We start from the raw sequence: 20,591 nt of genomic DNA on the forward strand, positions 1-20,591 counted from the left end.
AGTCCTCACCCTGAGTGTTTAGAGCCCAGCCCCACATATTCCTGCTCCTCAGGAATTCTGGGATTTGGAGGAAACACAGCTAAACTGACCTGAAGCTAAGGGGGAGGAGCCACAATACAAGCTGCATCCAGCCAATGGGTGCACTGTTGAGCCATGGATGTGCAGAGGGTCACATGTTTAGTCCCATTTGTAGAAATGTGTCCATAATGAAGACAAATGCAGTCACACAGCTCTGCAACAGCACAAATCACTTTGATGGAGTTTGTTTGTGCTGCTCTCAGATCTGTACAACACTGACATGTGTGTCAACATGCTGCAGACTCACAAAGATGTGCCGTGTTAGCTTCATGTGTCCATCTGACACTATATTATAGTGACTTGAAGAAATCCCTGCAGCATCAATGCAGAACAAACAGAGGCCACGTGTGGCACAGTTCCTGTAACGGGATGAATCGGTGGATGTGTCGGGATCTGACGCTGAATCATGTTGCTGTTCTTTTCCACATGGTGCAGGTCAGCTGTTCCACACAGATGTCAGCTTTCTAGAAGAGTTAGTCTGGAATAAAGCAGCTCTCCTCTGGACCAATCCTGCCTCCAGCTGAGCCGTCACACACACACAGTCCCAGCAGTTTGTAGCACAGCAGTGATGCTTCTATCAGAAACATGCTGCTTCTCCTTCATCCTCCTCTCATTGATCTGAATCAGCTGTTTTCACAGAGAAACGCTGCACAAATCCTTCACTCCACTATTTCTGTCAGCAGAGGACTCGCTCTATCATGGCTGCTGCTCCTTTTTCACTCATTTGTGCTTTGAATCCAATCTGTTTCTCATCATCACCATGAACAGGCTGCTCATCAATCAGCACATTAGCTGTAGATCAGCTGCACACTGATGAAGATGCTCAGACAGACGGGCTGGGCACACAGAGGACTTTATGATCTGTTCTTCAATTCAGTCCAACATGGATCATTTCTGCTCACAGTCCAATCATCTCTGGAAACTTGTGCTTCCATGGCACAGCTGGGCTACTTCAACAAATAGCGCTACACCTCTGGTTGTCAGCTTCACCATCGCTCTCCCCGTGGCTACAGTACAAGTGAGCTGACACATCCATCAGTGGAGGCTGTGGGCCAGTAAGGAGCAGCAGCTGCCTGCAACATGGGCTTTACATTGAAAACAGCCACAAGTCTGGGCCTAACCACGCCTTTGGACTTCTTCTTCATTCCAATGAGATTTACATTTCAGGGAGTTCCCCTGGAAAAAGAGCCATTTTGAAAGCTGTTTGCTGACTTCATCAATAATCTGCTTCAGTCATCCAGATGAGAATCCTGAGAATGGAGCAGCCCTGATAGCAGCTCATAGGATCACAGTGTTTTTCATTCAGCTGATTGATTTCACAGGTTAGGAGGTGAACAATCTAACTGTGCTCCTCCTTCCACCTTTGGACCACTCATTTAGTGACAGCCAGGATGTGACAATCAGCTGTGACACAGGAAAACATGAGGTGGGAAACTCTGGAGAAGATCTGCTTTTCTCTACAGGGAGGCTCGCACATCTAATCTGCTCACCATCACTCAACTCACTTCAACAACATGCTGACTCAGTCATTTCTGCACGTTTCCTCATGTTACAGCCCTGACTTCAGTTCAGCTGAGGAGGAGATGAGGGAGGAGAGAGCAGTGGTGGAGGAGGCAGATAAGGAAGAAGAGGAGGAGAAGATCCAAAGAGGAGGCAGGGGGAGAGGCTCAGGAACAGTTAGATCAGAGACTTTGAGCCATCATGGACTCCCACTCCTTCCATCCAGCCCTGTGTGGATCAGCAGCTCCAAAATGTCTGCTCACTCATGTTCTTCCTGTCTGTGCTCTTCTTTCATTTCACTCATTATATATGAGCTGCTCCTAAATCACACTGGATATGGATTTTCTGTCCATCCACACTAATTCTCTTCATCCTCACCTGATTGTTTGGATGCTCTTTGACAGCACATTGAAAATCCTCACAGTGACTTCTATTGCCACACTGACTGGACACATACAAAGTTGAAGGCTTCATGTGTTTGGCACAAATAATACTTTGGTAGGTCTGAGTTGTGTTTTGAACCATCTCTCAGGACCAAAGTCTTTTTGCTTCCTTCAAAAAGAGCTGAAGGCTTTTTACCTCACAGTTTGTCCTTTGATATTATTGGATGATGGACTGTGGGAAACACAAATGTGCACTTCTTAATGGCTCATATGTGCTGTGAAAGAGCTCTTTGTGATCTTGAAGCTTTTCAATAGTTTTTCTTTGGCTGTTTGTAAAGTTTTCTGTGTGAACTCTCAGGAATCTGGAGCAGTCTAATAGAAGTCTACTGGGGTACAGAGGGAGGAGCTTCTGTCAGACTCTTTCTGATGAGGAACTGAAGCCGCTCTCATGGTCTCATCAAATCATCAGACTCTGCTGAGAACAACAGTCATGTGACCTCTCAGAACAAACAGCCTGTTAGTTTCCTGCTGCCTCCATCACTCACTTTCATTCACTCTCAATCACACCAACATGTTAAAGCAGCGCTATAGCTCACCTGGCTGAGCAGGTGGGCTGAAGGCGGGGCTTACTACAGGTGCCTGTGTGTCCCTCACTCTCTCCCCACTTTCCTGTCTACTCTCTGCACCTATATAATAAAGGCAAACATGCCTCCAATAGAAACCTTTGCAAACACAAAGTCCCACAGCAGCCCCGTGTTCTCCGGCTAAAATGAGAGTTTTTGTCAGTGGAGTCTGGTGGCTTTAACCACACAAACATTACAGCTGCGCTCAAATATCACAAAGAGCTGTGACAGCAGAGAAACACATGACCATCCTCCAAATATCATCTAGAAATAGAAATGTGTCCACTGTGGGACGTGTGAGGCTGACATTAATATGTCTTAAAGTGGGAGATGAAGAAATGACTCCAGGGCCCAAATCATGGAGACAAACATCAATCCACACTTCACTTTGTTTCCTGTCTCTAAAGTGGGAATATTTCAGTGTGATGAACAAACGGCCTCCAACAAATGAAGCTGATTTCCTTTTCCTGTCTTTTCTCCAGCGGCCTCAGCTTCTTCCTCTTTCCCCTGTCTTCTTCTGCAGACGCTCCTCTGTAGCTTCAAGCTGTTTCTCTTTACAAGGAGAGCTACAAACCTTTGCATCCAGCCACAAACACCCCATGGGCTCCTCTGGATCATCACACTCAGCATTTTCACAATAAAAGCCTCGTATTTATGGCTGCTCCACCCTGACATGTGACAACATCCAAATGACTGGATCAAAGTGTTTGAATGATCTCAGCAGCTTTAAAACGATTGATATTTATACATTTACACTGATTTGGACTAAACTAACAAAACTATTGATTTGATCCAAACTCACATCATGCCAGAGGCTTTTATTTTGAAGGTAGGATCATTTTAATGCTCTTCTTAGTTCATTTAAACACACAGTTGCTCCGCCTGACATTTTTGGCTTTTAGATCAAAACATCAAAGAATTTATTTTATTTGAATGAACTGAAAATAGATTCAAACTAAAAGCTTTTAGAGAATAAACTCCTGCATGACCTCTGACCTTTGACCTGTATCTACAGCACTGACCTCCGACTTTCAGCTCCACCTTTCTCTTCAGCAGGATGTTTCCCTCCCTGCTGTAGACGGTGCAGGTGTAGGTGAAGTTGTCCCAGTCTGTGGGGTGTTTCAGGGTCAGACTGAGGTCTCCAGTTTTCAGCAGGTCTTCATTCATCTTCGTTCGGTCTCTGAAAAACTGGAGCTGTTCTTCAGGCTGGTCAGAGCCGTACTCATACACGTGGACCTTCCTGTCATATTTGTCCATCCACTCCACTTTAGCGTCTTCAGGCAGGTGAAGTGTGGTGTTGAAGGGCAGCTGGACAGACTCCACCCCTGAATCCACCTCCACCTGGGGGACTGAGAGGACAACAAAACACAACATGAGCTTGGATGGAGACATTTGTGTTGACTCTAACAGGCTGAATGCTGCTGCTTCACTGGGAGCTCACTGTTAGATAGAAAGTGGTCAGTGTGAAGAGGAGACGCAGCAGAAAGATGAAGACTGACAGGAAGAAAGCAGTGAACAGACTGTTGGAGCTGCTGTTAGTGGGACAGGACTTTATTCAGACTCTGAGGACCAGATTTGACTTGATGAAGCAGAGAAACACAGTCTGAGTGTTTCTGTCACACTCACTTCATCACACAGCTCAGTTTGACAACATGTGGAAGAATTTGATAGAAGCCTTCCTTTAGTAAAAGCACCAAGAAAACACCATGAAAACACCTCACTACACACAAAACTGCAGTACTGGCAAATTGTACATAAAGTATGAAAAGTCAAAGTACTTATTGTGCAGAAAAATGTTCCCATCAGTGTCTGTGGATCAATATTACTGCTGCACATGTTTAAGGCTGAGCTCATTTCAAATCCTTTCTATTGTGTTGAATCTGCAGTAATGCATCATATTCTATAAAATCATATGTTTGTAGTGGCTGTCCTGTGAGGACCACGTCTCTCTAAACAAACAGCTGTTAATGAGCTCACAAACACAGGCCTACAGCTGGATTTGAAAAAGTCCATTCAATAGAAAATCAACAGTCACAGCTGGATTCAAAGGCTTGAGCTCTGTGTGACATGGTTACCTGTCAGCATCTACAAGGGGATTCAAATATGAAGGAAACATGAAGGTGGTGCATTAGAAAAACTGCTGCTTTCAAGCAGAGCAACAAACTGTTTGAACTGATCCAACTTTATTCACACAGACAAAGATTTGTGCATCAGCTGCTGTTTGCTGCTATAGATATAATCCAGCTGATGTGGAGAACTACATGTGACACTGTGATGCAGCCATGAATCTGACTGATTTCTTTCCATTTTCAAAGGTTGATGCATCAGTTAAAGTCCTTAAAAAGCTCAGAAATAAAGAGAAAGGTTGGTTACAGCAAAGAGAGGCACTGGCAGCCTTTAAGACACTAAACAAGAGAAACAGATCAGAGAACATCAGACTGAATAAGTGGAATAAAGTGAAACAGAGAACTAACGCTCCCTAAGAATGGAGCTGTCAGAGGAAGAGAGCAGCAAACTGAAAGTCTCTGTTAGCTGCAGAGCTCTGAAACTTAACACAGCTTTGGATGATAACATGGAGAAAGGATGTGGAGATGTTCACACTTCTGCTAGAAATCATCTTCTAGTTATTGTGACTCAGATATGACTGATTATAGATGAGGACCAAAGAAGGTTGTTACTGAGATTTGAGCTGACTTAGCTTAGCCTGTGTTTCAGCCACATGCTAAACAAACACATGTTCAGAAACTAGAAGATGTGACCTTTCAGATGAAGTCTCACACATGAACTTTGCTCCTACAGTTCATCTGCTGAAGCTTTTACATTTGGCTGGAAATCAAATAAAAACCAAAACAGCCACAAACATCAGACATACTAACACTGTAACATTATTGGATGGAGCCACTGAGACTGAACCACCATCATGAGTCTGACCTCTGACCTTTGCCCTGTATCTACAGCACTGACCTCTGACTTTCAGCTCCACTTTTCTCTTCAGCAGGATGTTTCCCTCCCTGCTGTAGACGGTGCAGGTGTATGTCCAGTTGTCTCCATCTGTGGGGTGTTTCAGGGTCAGACTGAGGTCTCCAGGTTCCAGTAAGTTTCTCTTCATCTTTGTTCGGTTCTTGTATTTATCGTCCTGTTCTTCAGGCTGGTCAGAGCCGTTCTCATACACGTGGACCTTCCTGTCGTCTTCATCCTTCCACTCCACTTTAGCATCTTTAGGCAGACAAACTGTGGTTTTGCAGATCAGCTGGACAGACTCCACTCCTGAATCCACCCCCACCCAGGGGACTGAGAGGACAACAAAGCACAACATGACAACATCTGAAGCCTGTACAACAAAAAGCAGGATTCTGGCTTATCCAGGTAATTTGAGGGTAAACCCTGAGTTTTCTGCACTATGAAGGTTGTTCATTTCTTAGCGCAGTACATCGCCATGGTAACTTGTCCTGTGTGAACCTTGCCTACTCCAGATCATTTTAAGATCCAGAGATCAGCATTCATAAAATCACCTCTAACTGACTTAACAAATCGCTGGAAGTTTTTTAATAGCATCTAACGTCTTTGCGTTTCTGTGATGAACATCAGTAAAACATATTGTCAGAAGGAACCTTATTACTTGATCTTTTCCCCTGTTGGCAGCAAAAGATTTTACTACAGTTTTGTTGTCCTATAATCTAATGTATGTATGTATATTATATATATGATCCTACAACAGGACAAGTGCACTGTACTTCATATCATGTCATGTAAACTTTGTATGTAGACTATGTTTGAATTCAGTTCTTATATTTAATGTTTACTCTGAAACCTTAAACACCAGTGAGTCTGCAGCTGTAAGGAGCAGCTGATGTTCAGGGTTCAGATTCAAATCAGCTGGCAGCTTTCACTCACATTTTTATTCACAGCATGTTTTGAGTGTGAAATGAATTTTCTGGTGTGGGAATCTGTTTTACATGTGCAGCACAATACTAACAACCCAAAGAAGGACAAACACTGTCACAGGAACACCTGTGTATTAATTTAGTGACGATAATGTAAAAATGTTGTTGTGCTTGATTTTAAACTGCTGCTGGTAAATGGGCTGGTTCTTATTTAGCACTTTTCTACTCTCACACACTTAGTACAACTTGCCTCATTCACACAAACATTCTTTTTCTATGTGTTGCGACGTGCTTTTTATCTAACATTCACACACAGTCATACTCTGATGGATGCACAGGAGGTTAGCATGTTGCCCAAAGATATTTGACATGCAGACTGGAGCAGCCAGAAATCAAACTACCAACCTTCCAATTAGCAGATGACCTCCTGAGCTACAGCCACCCTGAGGGTCTTTTACAGTGCTGGAAACACAGAACTTCTGCTGACCATCGGCATTATGGGTAGTGTAGTAGGAGACACTCACCTGACATGAAATAGTGCCGGAAATGAAATAAAAGACCTCCAGAAACCACAAGAAGAACCAGGAGAACCAGGAGAGCTTTGGCCCAGGATGGAAACCGTTCTGTGGAGGAACACAAAGAACAACGTGACCTTTGACCTCTGACTCAATGAATTTAATGAAGAGGCCTTTACTTTACTCATAAAGCTAACATGGTTATTCTGACTGTGTTAAAATAATAAAGTTTTATCTGAGTGATGTCAGATGTGTCTACAGCAGGTGTTTGTTGCTGACCTTTGACCTGCAGCTGTACATCACTCCGACTCAGTTCATCTCCAAAGTTTCTGACGGAGCAGGTGTAGGTGGCGCTGTCAGACAGTTGGAGGTTGGTCAGGTTCAGGCTGAGGTCTCCAGTTTCCAGAGCGTCAGTCTTCATGGATGTTCGGCCGCTGTAACGCTGGTTTTGATCTTTCAGTTCGTCTCCTTGAAGCTGATGATGGTGGACGGTTGGAGGACTGAGGTCGGAGCGACTCCACACCACTGAGGGGTTGTCTAGTAGAAAAGTGTTAAACTGACAGTACAGCCGGATGAACGAGTCCCCCTCATACGACTCCACAGCTGAGGCATGCTGGGAAACTGAGGACACAGACAGAGACTCCATGAGTCACTTTGAGGTGAAGATCAAGTTTAGACACATTTACAGAAACCAGGAGACAGAACGACAGAAACATTCAACATTTTAACAAACACAGTTAAAAACCTGAACAAATAAAGTGAATAGTATGACAGACAAATAAAAACAATAAAAACATCATCAAAGAGTCCAGTCATGTCCACACATGAGATGGGGGAGGACTGGAGGACTTTTTCAAATGTGTCAGATAAAAACGGGGCTGGACTGGGGTGGAAAATGAGCCCTGGCATTTTTGCATTTTTCCTACAAAAAGTCTCTTTATCCTTCAAGCTCGGGTCCTCTACCAGAGGCCTGGGAGCTTGAGGGTCCTGCGCAGTATCTTAGCTGTTCCCAGGACTGCGCTCTTCTGGACAGAGATCTCCGATGTTGTTCCCGGGATCTGCTGGAGCCACTCGCCTAGCTTGGGAGTCACCGCACCTAGTGCTCCGATTACCACGGGGACCACCGTCACCTTCACCCTCCACATCCTCTCGAGCTCTTCTCTGAGCCCTTGGTATTTCTTAGGCTTCTCGTGTTCCTTCTTCCTGATGTTGCTGTCATTCAGTATTGCAACGTCTATCACTACAGCCGTCTTCCTCTGCTTGTCCAACACCACTATGTCCGGCTGGTTAGCCACCACTAGTTTGTCCATCTGTCCCACAGGATCTTAGCTTGGTCATTCTCGACCACCCTAGAGAGCGTCTCCCATTTTGACCTCCAGGCCATACTCAGCACAGACGTTATTTTATGTCAGTGCTTCTCAATTATTTTCTGTTACTGTGAAGCCAAGTGCTGCATATGCTTGGTCATATTTCTTTGTCTTAGTTTTTGGGAGACTTTTGTCTAATTATTTCTGCCTCTCTTTTCATTTTTTCATTTTTCTTGAGGGCTTGTTTACTGCACTTCATATCTCCTGCTCTGTACTGTGTCTGCACACATGCAAAAAACTCTGCACTCACTGCAGTGAATGTGCAATTACACTTTCTAGCACGGCTAAAAAAGCAAGTTCCCCTGGGTGCGCCCCACTATTTGGGAAGGACTGCTGTATACTATATATATACTATATATGCTGGCCACTTGGGTATGGTGTTCTATCAATGCCCTTGCTTACATCTTGCACTCTGCTGTTATGGAAAGTTTTAAGCCTAATCTTAAAAGTAGAGATAGTGTGTCTCCTGAATCCAAACTGGAAGCTGGTTGAGGGGCCTGAAAACTGAAGACTCTGTCTCCCATATATATATATATATATATATATATATATATATATATATATATATATATATATATATATATATAAAATCAAATACTCTACGATATAAAATGCTCTACGAACAAGAAGTAAGCCTGCAGTGTTAGAGGAAAGTGCTCTAATGGGAAGGACCCGGCCAACATAGACTGCGAAGGCCGAGCCCGAAGTGAGAGCCTGTGAAACTAGACGTGGAGTTTAATAAACTCAGCCGTCTGCTCCTTAATATCTAAAATATAACAGGACACTGGCGTCTATCATCTCACACTTTTGTTTAATCAGTTTTCTGTTTGACGTTTATTCAGCTGTGTGAAAACTATAATTTTAATCTCAGCCAAACCGATTTATTCAGGAACAAATAGAACACTGAAAAAAGGACACCGAATTTGGACAGCCTACGTCGCGTCGCTGTGATGTAATCGGCCTACAAATGCAGCCTCGAAAAGAGGAAGGTGTACTTACCGTGCAGGAGGATCACAAACACCACAAACATCTTCATGTTCCTGTCAAACTCAGAGACTCTTTAAAAGCCCTTCAGGACATCAGCTCACAGCAGCTTCACTTTCCTCTGCTGATCATCTACTGACACTCTCACACTGCTTCACTGTCACAGCTCAGAGTTCAGCTTCACACTTTGTTAAAGCACATCTGTGGAACGAAGTCCGGCCGGCCACAGATCACTTCTGAGGAAAGAGGAGGACGTCGGCTTTCCTCGTAGTTTCACGCCCGAGCGCTCCGGGTGGAGGCGGCTGCTGCGGCCTCACCCTGACACGCACAAAGCTCCGCCTTCAGTCCTGACGCTGAAACATCCACTGTAGCTACAATGATGCAGATGTGACCCTCAGCAGCTGGATTTCCTCTCCATAGATGTGTTTCCATGCAGATCATGGACATAAAGCAGCTCCAGGATGAAGAGTGTGAAAGAACTTCTTCCACTACAGTATTCATTACAGCACTGTGGCACTCCACAAACCTCACACTGTCTCAATCCCTGTTTCCAGTTTGACTGAGAGAAGGCCTGAAGCTCAGCCAATCACAGGACAGGAAGTGATCAGCTGACACAGTGATTTGAAGCTGTCAGGGTGAGGCTGCTTCATGCAGGTGTGAAACTATGAGGAAGCTGAACGCCTCCTCTTTCCTCAGAAGTGATCTGTGGCAGTCTGCCATCATGTTTGGCTGCTCACACTAAGGCTACGTCCACACCTACTTTGGAAAACTGAGATTTTCTGTTTGTGTTTTTAAAGAAAATCTCGCCAAAAACGCAGTCAAACACGGTCAAGAACATGTCAAATCCACGCCGTGTAGAAATGTTGGCCAATCAGGAGTCTAGAAGCCTGGGAGGGAAAGAGTGAGCAGGTTTGATGCAAACCTGAAGTACTTCTGAAAAGTTTTTGTGTTTTTAAGTGCCTTCATCAAATGTTAATGACCAAAAACAGTACTCTGGCTGCTGCAGACTCACAACTTAGGAATGAACAAATACACACAACATGCATAAATTTAAATTAAATACAAATTAAATTCATTAAAAACCGACAATGACGTGGCGTCTGGATTTAGGTTGTGAGAGCGTCTGTGTTGACTCTGTTCACTCTGACGTCTTTGTAAATGGAGGGACAGTAACTGTGTGTGTACATGTACGTGTGTAAAACTGCAGATAGATTAACAGCAACAGTATTTTGTGTTTATCCACCATTGTAGAAATTCATCTCATGTAAACAACATGAGATACACAGCGCCACGTCAAAAAAGGCGCACACCTTTGACGCTGCGTGACTAAATCTCTGTTTTCCTCGTCAACACGTAAAAGCAAAAACTGAGTTTTAAAAATCTCAGTTTTCAGTGATTGAAAACGGCGTTTACGTGTGGACGAAAGGTGCAAACACAGAAAAATCTGTACGTGTGGACGCAGCCTAAATGTGAGCTCACTGAAAGCTGACAGTCTCACAACTACACGTGCACAGGTGTGTATCAGGTGACTCATGGAGGTGTATTTAATGTTTGGATGAACATGTTTGTACAGCTTAGTTTGTGCCTGTTAAACACATCATACACAGCTGTAACCCTCAGGAGGCAAACCCATTCAGGTCAGTACTCTAATGTTACATTATTACTGTATATTGATTACATAACTCAGACGCCCTCTACAGGAAAGGGCAGAGCAGGCTGTACCTGCTGCGGAGACTCAGGTCGTTTGGGGTGGAGGGCCCACTCCTGAAGAAATTCTATGACTCTGTTGTGGCTTCTGCTATCTTTTATGGCGTGGTCTGCTGGGGCGGCAGCATCTCTGCTGGGGACAGGAAGAGACTGAACAGGGTGATCCGAAGGGCCAGCTCTGTTCTAGGATGCCCTCTGGACCCAGTGGAGGTGGTGAGTGACAGGAGAATGGCGGCTAAGCTGTCATCCCTGTTGGACAACGTCTCCCACCCCATGCAGCAGACTGTGACAGCACTGAGCAGCTCCTTCAGTGGGAGACTGCGGCACCCACGGTGTGGGACGGAGAGATTTCGCAGGTCTTTCCTCCCCACTGCTGTCAGACTCCATAATAAAGACTTTAACTGAACAAACACACACATCCATACATGTGCAATAACACTAAGTGCAATAATCTTTTCTGGCATCGTTGTATTTTTACTCAGTTGTATATAGTATTTGTATTTGTATTCTATTTTTATCTTATTGTATATTTTATTCTACTGTATATAGTATATTATTTTATTCTATTCTGTACAGCTGTGTACTGTATTTATTCTTATTGTATTCTAATTTTTGCGTCATAACTTTTGCACTGTCCACTTCCTGCTGTGACAAAACAAATTTCCCACCTGTGGGACTAATAAAGGTTATCTTATCTTATCTTATCTTATAGTTTCATAGTAACTGATGACAGTTCTAACAGCTAACTCATTTATCAGGCAGAGATAGCTCAGTAGGTAGAGTGGTGGACCATGATCGGAAGATCAGGGGTTCGATTCCCCTGAACAGCTCCCCTCAGGTACCCCTGATCAAGGTACCGTCCCTACACGCTGCTCCCCGGGCGCCCAATGGCTGCCCACTGCTTCACTGAGTGAGTGGGTTAAATGCAGAGAGGAGTTTACCCACAGGGATCAATAAAGTTTACATTATTATTTACATAATGTGAGGAATAAAAACTTCTCTTCTCCAGAGTTGGGCAGTAAGTACTTAAGTACAATTTTCAGGTATCTGTACTTTACCTGAGAACTACTTTTTACTCCCTACAATTTTAAACACATATCTGAACTTTCTACTTCTTACATGTGTTGTGATTTTCCCAAGTGCATCATTACTGCTTTTGCTATAATGGTCATATTTTATTAGAAGTTTATTAGGAGTTTTTATTTTGAGTTATTAGAATCAGAACAGAAAAGAAAAAGAAAGAAAGAAATTGGTGATGAAGTTTACAGAAGGAGAGGGAGAGAAAACACTGAGGATCTGCTGCAAACCTGCCTAAAAAACAAACAAACAAACAAAAATAATCAAACACACACACAACAAAACCAGACAACAGAGAAACTGCAGCCATGGTGCTGAAGTCACAGGGAGCGTTGGCGAGGAGCCTGCAGGATCTCATCAGCCGGATGCACCAGAGCAGAGCGCACACAGGCCCAGAGATCTGAGACCCAAGGGCCCCCTCATCCCCAAGCAGGGGCCTGACAGAGCCAGGGGGCCAGGCCCCTCCAAGCAGCCATTAGCCAGAACACACCCAGGCTCCAGGTCCAGATGGCTTTCCTGCAGAATTCTACAAAGAATTCTGGTCGATTCTAGCACCAGTTTTCTACAGAAGGTTGTTGGAAATCAAAGAAAAGGGCAGACTTCCATCAAATATGAATTCTGCAAACATTAATCTCCTGCTAAAACCAGGCAAAGACCCTGTATATCCCTCAAGCTATCGTCCAATATCCCTTATAAATGTAGACCTTAAAATAATCTGCAAAGCTCTCTCAAAGAGACTGGAGAAAATAACCCCCCTCTTAATTCATCCTGACCAAACTGGTTTCATAAAAGGTAGGCACTCATCAACAAATACACGTAGATTACTTAATTTGATAGACTACTCATACAGTAAAAACCTAGAAACTACAATATTCTCTTTAGACGCAGAAAAAGCATTTGACAGAGTTAACTGGAAATTTCTATTTGCAACTTTACACAAATTTGGTTTTGGATCCTCTTTCATAAACTGGTTAAAAATATTATATAATTCCCCAACAGCTTGTGTTAGAACAAATGACCAGACATCCTCCAGCTTCTGTCTCTTGAGGGGCACCAGGCAGGGATGCCCACTCTCCCCTTCACTATTTGCAATTTTTATCGAACCACTAGCAGCAGCAATTAGACAGAATTCAGTAATTAAGGGCATAAAATGCAAGAACGTGGAACATAAAATCAGCCTTTATGCGGATGATGTGTTACTCTTTCTCCAAAATTCACAAACCAATATCTCTGGGGTGATTGAATTGATAAACTCTTTTGCAAGAATATCAGATTACTCAATTAACTGGTCAAAATCTACAGTCCTACCGATTAATTGCTCCTTCCATAATTCCTCTTCTACACCACTGCAATCGGGAAATATAAAATATTTAGGTATTAATGTTTCTCCCAAGCTTGCAGATCTAACTAAATTAAACCATATCCCACTTTTAAAGAAGGTAGAAGATGATCTGGCTAGATGGAAATGTCTACCCATATCACTCATGGGAAGGGTTGCCGCTATAAAAATGATGGTCTTACCAAAAATAAATTATTTATTCTCAATGATCCCAACTAAACCGCCACAAGATTGGTTCAGATCTCTAGATTCATGTATGTCCAAATTCCTTTGGAAAAATAAACCCCCACGTATAAGCTTAAAAACACTACAAAAGACCAAGGATAAAGGAGGACTAGAACTGCCTAACTTTCAGCACTACTTCTTAGCCAACAGGCTTCAGTTTATCTCAGGATGGCTAAAACACACCCTCTTAGATGAACCTTGGCTAGATGTAGAACAAGCACTCTGCAATAATCTAGAGATCTCAGACCTACCATTTATCAGCTCAAACATCCAACGACATGAATGCTTTAAAAGCATCAACATCAGCTCTTCTCTGACAGCATGGTGGGAGTTTCTAAAATTGACGGCATCTTCATTAATCCCATGCAAACGTACACCTATCTGGAACAACCCTGACATATTACAAAACAATAATATGATAAACTTTTCAGATTGGAGTGATAAAGGAATCAAATATTTAGAACATATACTAGAAGGAACAGAATTTATTTCATTTGACGGACTAGTTACACAATATGGGATCAACAAGAAAAGATTTTTAGAATATCAACAAATTAAATCCATAGTAAAAAAGAAATTTAAACCGGGTCAAGTTGAACTACAAACACCACCAAGTGTGGTTCAATTTCTTACTCTTAAACCCCCCAAATTACTATCCAAAATATACAGAATGCTTTCTAAAACAGATGAATCAATATCACTTCCTATTGCAAAATGGGAAGCGGATTTATCAGTTAACTTAGACCTAAACTTCTGGTCTCAGATTTGCTTAAAAACCTTTCATCTAATTAGAAATCCCAGTCTTCAATTAATTCAATACAAAATATTACATAGAGTGCACTATACAGGTCATCGGATGTTCAAGATGGGCTTTACGTCTACCAACAACTGCTCACACTGCCAAACCAATTCACCGGACAATTATATCCACGCTCTTTGGTTCTGTCCACCAGTTCAGAAGTTTTGGCGCGAGATATGTGAAGACTTATCGAAGTGTCTGAAATGTAACATTCCAACCTCCCCCTTAGTGTGTTTCTTGGGCAGCTTAGATAATGTCACTTCAGAAAAGAATATCGCCCATATGGTTTTCACTGCCCTATGCATAGCCAAGAAAACAGTCCTCATGAACTGGAAAAATAAAAATAATCTTAATTCTAACCAATATAGAAATTATCTATTAGATTACATTAGTCTTGATACAGCCTCTGCCACCACATCAGATCAATTGCTCTGGGCTCCTTTGATCAGCTCCATCACCTAGTGGGGGTGGGGGGTCATAGTTTGGTCCCGCCTTCACTGTTGTGATTGGTGTGGGGGTAGGGACAGGCTTAGGGCGTCGGGGGGTTCCCCAGAGGCATCTTCCTTGGGGGGCTCAACCCGGGGTAGCGGTCATGTCCGGTTAGGGGCTCTGTTGGCTCTCAGGTGACTGTTTCCTCGCGGCTGCGTGCAGCGGGGCTAGGGGAGGGTCTGTGCTGACGGACGTGGGTTACTGACCTGGTAGCCTGGCTGCCCCTGGGTGGGTCCGGGATGGGCGTGAGGTTCTGGGGGCGCTCCGTCTCTGGGCTGGGACCCGGACCGGGCCTCGGGGGCTTGGGTCCTGGTTGGTGTGTTGCCGGGGTTGTGGGCGGGTGGGTGCATGGGGGCCCAGCCCTGGAGCAGGGTGCCGCCGGTGCGTCGAGCCACCTGGGGGGCTCTTCAACTGGTGGGGGAGATTGTCACATCTTGCAGGAGCTTTCCTCTCCTCAGGAGCTCCCTCTGCAGGAGGGGGAGATACAGGAGAGGTGGAGGAAGATCTCAGCCTGGGTGTTTATTGTCTTATGTAGTCTGGAAGATGAGTGGATGGTGGGGTGGGTGCAGTTTTCTCTGTGGTGGGGTTGGGTGGACTGTCCCGGGCTCTGTGGGGCCGGGCGGCGCTGCTGCACTGGGCCCGGTCTGGATGGGCCTGGGCCCCCTTTCCCTGGCGGGTCGCGGAGTATGGGGGTGCCTACTGGGGTCAGCGGGGGAGCTGGCCCCAGGGAGGGGTCACTTGCCCCTCCCTTCCTTCCCTCCCCATCTCCAGCTGCCTCCCTCTTCCCGCTCCACCACAACCACCCACACATGCAGGGCCTTGGAGTAGGGGTATGTCACCAGGGTGCAGAGGAGGCTACCCCCCCCCCCCCCCCCCCAGTCCCCTTCTGGCTGCCTCTGCCTCAATTTTATCCCACAACTTAGACATTCACATTACTCACACTCTCATTACACATACATATAGGATCTTGGGGGTGGGCACGATACACGGAGTCCAAAGTACCATCAGGGTGTACACCCCACCCCTGGCATCGTTGCCCACCTCTCAATTTTAAATACACGTAGACATTGAGGGCTATCAGGAGGGACCATGCACTTACCTGCTGCTCTCTGGCAGGTAGCTCCATGCCCTCCTGGGTTTTAAATGCACCTTAGAACACACATGCATCAACATTACAATGAGCGGGTGGAGGGAGGTTTGGAGTCTTCTCTCACCCCCATTCTCTGCGACCTGCTGGAGCAGGGGGGCTAGGACTAGGAGGAGGAGTTGGCCGTCCGACTGCGGTCTGGAGTGTGGAGCCTTCCTGCTGCTGCGGAGTCGGGGCGGTCTGCCTCCCCCCACCGCAGGGAAAAGGGAAACACCACCTGGGTCTGGGTGCAGTTCCCCCCTCCAGGGGCGGGGGCACCTAGACCCGGTTTGTAGAGTACGCTTGGGGAGTGTGATCGTGTGTACAACGTCTCTTTATGTCTGTCTCCACGTTGGTTGAGTGTGGAGTAAGTGCATATGAGAGCATGAGGGTGGGAATGGATGTTTGTATCTGTGTGTGCCTGTATGTCTGTGTCTATATGTCAGGTTGGGTGTCAGGCGCCACCTCTCTGGGGACATCTCAGGCCCTCCAAGGTTTGGAGGCCTATCTCCCCCTACCACCACTTCCCCTGCCAGTGGCGGACCCCCTCAGACATCGGTGCGTTGGTGGTTCTTTGTGTCCGGGGATGGGCGTCCAGGTACACACCGGCTCACTCCTTGGCGGCCGCTTATCGGGGCCTGGAGCCTGGGGCTCGCTCGGGCCACTTCGGAGGTGGGGTGCCCCCGGCCTCTCGGCCTGGGGCTCGGTCACTCAGGCGCAGCTGGCTGCCGGCGGAGCTCACGGGCGCGTCACTGCAACTCCCCCTGGCTTCTGCTCCGCGGCTGCTGAGTGAGCCCTCATCTGGGACTCTCCTCAGCTCTTTCCGGGACAGTGGCGCAGCTGCCCCTCTGTTGGTCTTCCTTGGTCTCTTGTGTTCTGGGGGCCTCTGGATGTCTGGAGTTTTGATCTCCTCCACACCTGCTTCACGCCCTGGAGGACGGGGCTGTGGCCCCCCCACACCCTCTAGCAGATTATTACATGAAGGAACCTTTTAAAAAACAAAAAACAAGCGCGTCCATGCTCACAGGTGTACACACGGGTGATCACACCCACAAACTACACCCTTTTTGGCTCCTACCTCAAAGCACACTGTGTTCTGTTGATCTTATGTGCTGCACAATAATGTTTAACATTTAGTATTTACTGTCATATTCCCATATATCATTGTGATGTTGTTTATTCTATTACTCTTGTTCTCTTCTGCTTGCTTTCTTTTTTCTTTCTCAGCAGGTGATCCAGGTGATTGATATATGCATTTTTTTTTCTCTGCCCGTTCTGTTGGTTTTTGTCTTTTGCCCTTCTCCCCCGTCCCTCTTCTCAGCTGTTTCTCTTTCCCTCTTTCTTTCTCCCCTTCTTTCCCCCAGTCAAGTCTGTCCCGTATTCAGTAAGTGAAAATAAAATAAACAATAAAAGGTGAATCAAATGGACCATTACGGCAAGGCTGGGATGGTCAGTTTGGTAAAGTAAATCCGTTGGGCATCTTTCTTTGCCTTTAGACAATAATTCTGATGGCAAAAGAGCCAAACGGGACAGGCAAAAAAAAAAAAAAAAAAAAGCCAGTACACACCCAAGTACCCAGCCCCAAACTCCTGGACTGCTGCAGTCTCTCTCTTTTCTTTTGGAAAAGACCAAAGCAGACCCCTGGATGAGGCTCATCCAGCAGGGGGGCTTCTGCACAAGCTTTAGAAAAACTGCCCAAAATGCATTGACAGAGACATTTCAGGGATTTTAAGTCATTCTGCACTCAGATGGCTTAATTGTTAATCGCGTTAGTCATGAAAATTGTGTTAATGGGGCTTAAATGCGTTAACACTGACAGCCATGATTATTATATTCTGTTTTTTGCCTGTCCTGTCCGGCAGTATAGCTGCACAGGACAAGACGAGAATGAGAATTATTATCTGAAGGCCAAAAAAATGCCCAAAAGAATTATTTTCCAAAGTGCATCATTACTGCTTTTGCTATAATGGCAGTCATATTTTATTAGAAATTTATTAGGATTTTTTATTTTGAGATATTACTATCAGAACAGAAAAGACCTTCCGAAGAAAGGAAAAAGAAAGAAATTGGTGAGGAAGTTTACAGAAGGAGAGGGAGAGAAAGAAACACTGAGGATCTGCTCCAAACCTGCTTATAAGACACACTGAGCAGTGTGGGGATTAGAGAAATATGTTGCTGCTATTGTTAATAACCATCATTACCATTGCATTAATAATTAATATTGATATTGCATTCAGATGTTTAAACATATTGGTACCCAATTAGCCTTTATTACAGGTGCAGTTATAACCACTTTAAACTGTTGAGTTAAATCTATAATCTTAAATGCTTTTGAATGCTTGTTATAATCTTCAATGTGTACGTGCTGGCCTTCTGTCTGGTGGAAAGGTTACAAGGTTTAGCTGGTGAGGTGAGAGGTGAAACTGAGTGAATGTCAGGTCGACACACACACACACACACACACACACACACACACACACACACACACACACACACACACACACACAGACTTACACAGCAGTTAGACTCAGGGGTCGGTGAAGGTTCAAATGATATTTTGTAAAAGCTTGCAACTGCAAAATTGTGTTTGCAAAAGAACAGTTTGTTGCAGAAGGTGGGCCTGATGTTCCAGAAGATGAGCGCGGGCAGGACGTGCGACAGGAAGACACCTGGGATGGAGACGAGGCGATGTTCTTTTCAAACTGTGTTAAAGGTCATTGTGGTTTTGACTTGACGTGTGCATGTTTTGTATCTGATGACGCATGAGGGGGCGTTAACCCTGATGAATCAAAAGCAATCTGAAGTGTCTTTTTGGGCGGAGATCTACAGCTGATGTTTTGCAGTGTACATCTCCCCACGCTGCGTGTGTTCATTAAAATCATCGTTTGACTCCACCCGGCCGGATCAGTGTTGTTGTTTTGGAATTCCTCCTGTATCCCTCCTCAATATTTGAACCCTTAACAGCAGCACACAGGACTACATGATATGTTTAGAGGCAGCAGCCAACCAAGATAGTGTGTCTGTGAGTACGTGTGTGTGCACCTGTGTGTGTGAGCGCTTGTGTTCACAAGCTTTTACCATGTAACTGTCTAATTGTCGGTATGTGGAGCCATAGCCCCCCCCCCCCCCCCCCCCCCCCCCCCCCCAGGAGATGAAGCAGGCATGGAGGAGATGCAGGTTCCAGACATCTAGATGCCCCCAGAGTACGAGAGTCCAAAGAGGCTCACGGCAGGGGGAATCGCACTACCTACTCAGAAAAGACCAAAGCAGACCCCTGGACGTCAGAGGCGCGAGCTGCACCTGAGTGTAGCACTTCCGGTCACAGAGGACTGTCTGCGGAGCTGCTGCAGGTTAAACAGAGACTTTCTTACCGTTCATGAGGAGCAGGAGCACCACCAGCGTCTTCATCCTCCTTTAAAAACAAACCGACACAAAGTCCCGTTAAATCCTCTGCTGACCCAACGAACCCACAGCTGGACACACCTGCAGCTCCAAACACGCCCACGCACAAAGGTTACTTTCTGTTTAACAGGAAGTCTCCGTGTGTCGCAGATATCAGATAATAAAATGTGAAGTAGATTTGAAATAAAACGTATAAATGCGCCACATGAACACAAACAGCTGGATCATTGTGGTCTGACAGGCCTGTTAAAGAAAGTCTGAGGCTCAGTGATGTTTGTGGGAATAGTTCATGGAGCTGTGATCACCTTCATGCAGGAAGTGAACTTTGTTATGGTGAAATTATAAAAGCGTTTCTATTTAAAATATGTTTTATAAAAATAAAACATTATTATATTATGATTTAAAGCTTCAGCCTTTAAAGTGGTGAGAGAGTTAAACTGAACACATCCTGTTAAAATCTGATTCATGAGGCAGTAATAAGATCTGCAACAGATTAATAACATAATCTGAGTTATGGAAGAGCCTCAATAAATTAAGAGTAATATCATCAGTTTTCATTAACTTCCACTTAAGTCATAGTTTTCAGTAATACAGGATCAAATATAACCCAATATAAATGTGATTTATGATATAAATGCTCATGTGCTGATGAGAAAAGAAGTCAAATGTGACATTTTCACATTTAATTGTCTGTGTTGATTCCTTCAAAATTTAACATTGGGAGATGTTGACATCAGTGGGAATCTGTTTTGGGATTTTTTTAAATTAACTTTTACTGTTTAATCAGTAAAAACATAATAAAAACTATGAAACTGTAGTCATGCTTTTTATGAGTGTGATGTGTGGTAGACAATGTTCCCTCTAATGTTTCACGTGTCTGAGCGAACACACAAACTCCCTGAGCGTCCCTTGGACCACTGTGAGCAACAGCAGACGTGTGCACTGTGGTCACGCCAGCATCGAATCCATCCAAGTTACTTGTTTATTAAAATAATCAAATTACAGCGTTTATGTTAGACTACTTTTAATTAACTGCTTTAGCCCACTTACAATGAAAATTTAAAAAAAAATCGTCTACACATACTACACTACC

At 44.7% G+C, this 20,591-nt stretch overlaps 1 protein-coding gene across 1 annotated transcript; it reads right to left on the reverse strand.

Annotated features, from left to right (window-relative positions):
• Positions 1 to 4,981: 4,981 nt before the first annotated feature.
• Positions 4,982 to 19,620, reverse strand: LOC143416647 (uncharacterized). The gene is made up of 5 exons (XM_076882095.1): positions 19,468 to 19,620; positions 7,263 to 7,604; positions 6,993 to 7,091; positions 5,549 to 5,875; positions 4,982 to 4,989 (listed from the first exon to the last, which is right to left on the reverse strand). Exons 1-5 carry the CDS (start codon positions 19,502 to 19,504, stop codon positions 4,982 to 4,984), a joined length of 813 nt encoding a protein of 270 aa, XP_076738210.1. The 5' UTR covers positions 19,505 to 19,620.
• Between the last annotated feature and the right edge of the window lie 971 nt (positions 19,621 to 20,591).

The sequence above is a fragment of the Maylandia zebra genome, linkage group LG3 (assembly GCF_041146795.1).
Source record: "Maylandia zebra isolate NMK-2024a linkage group LG3, Mzebra_GT3a, whole genome shotgun sequence".
NCBI lineage: Eukaryota > Metazoa > Chordata > Actinopteri > Cichliformes > Cichlidae > Maylandia > Maylandia zebra.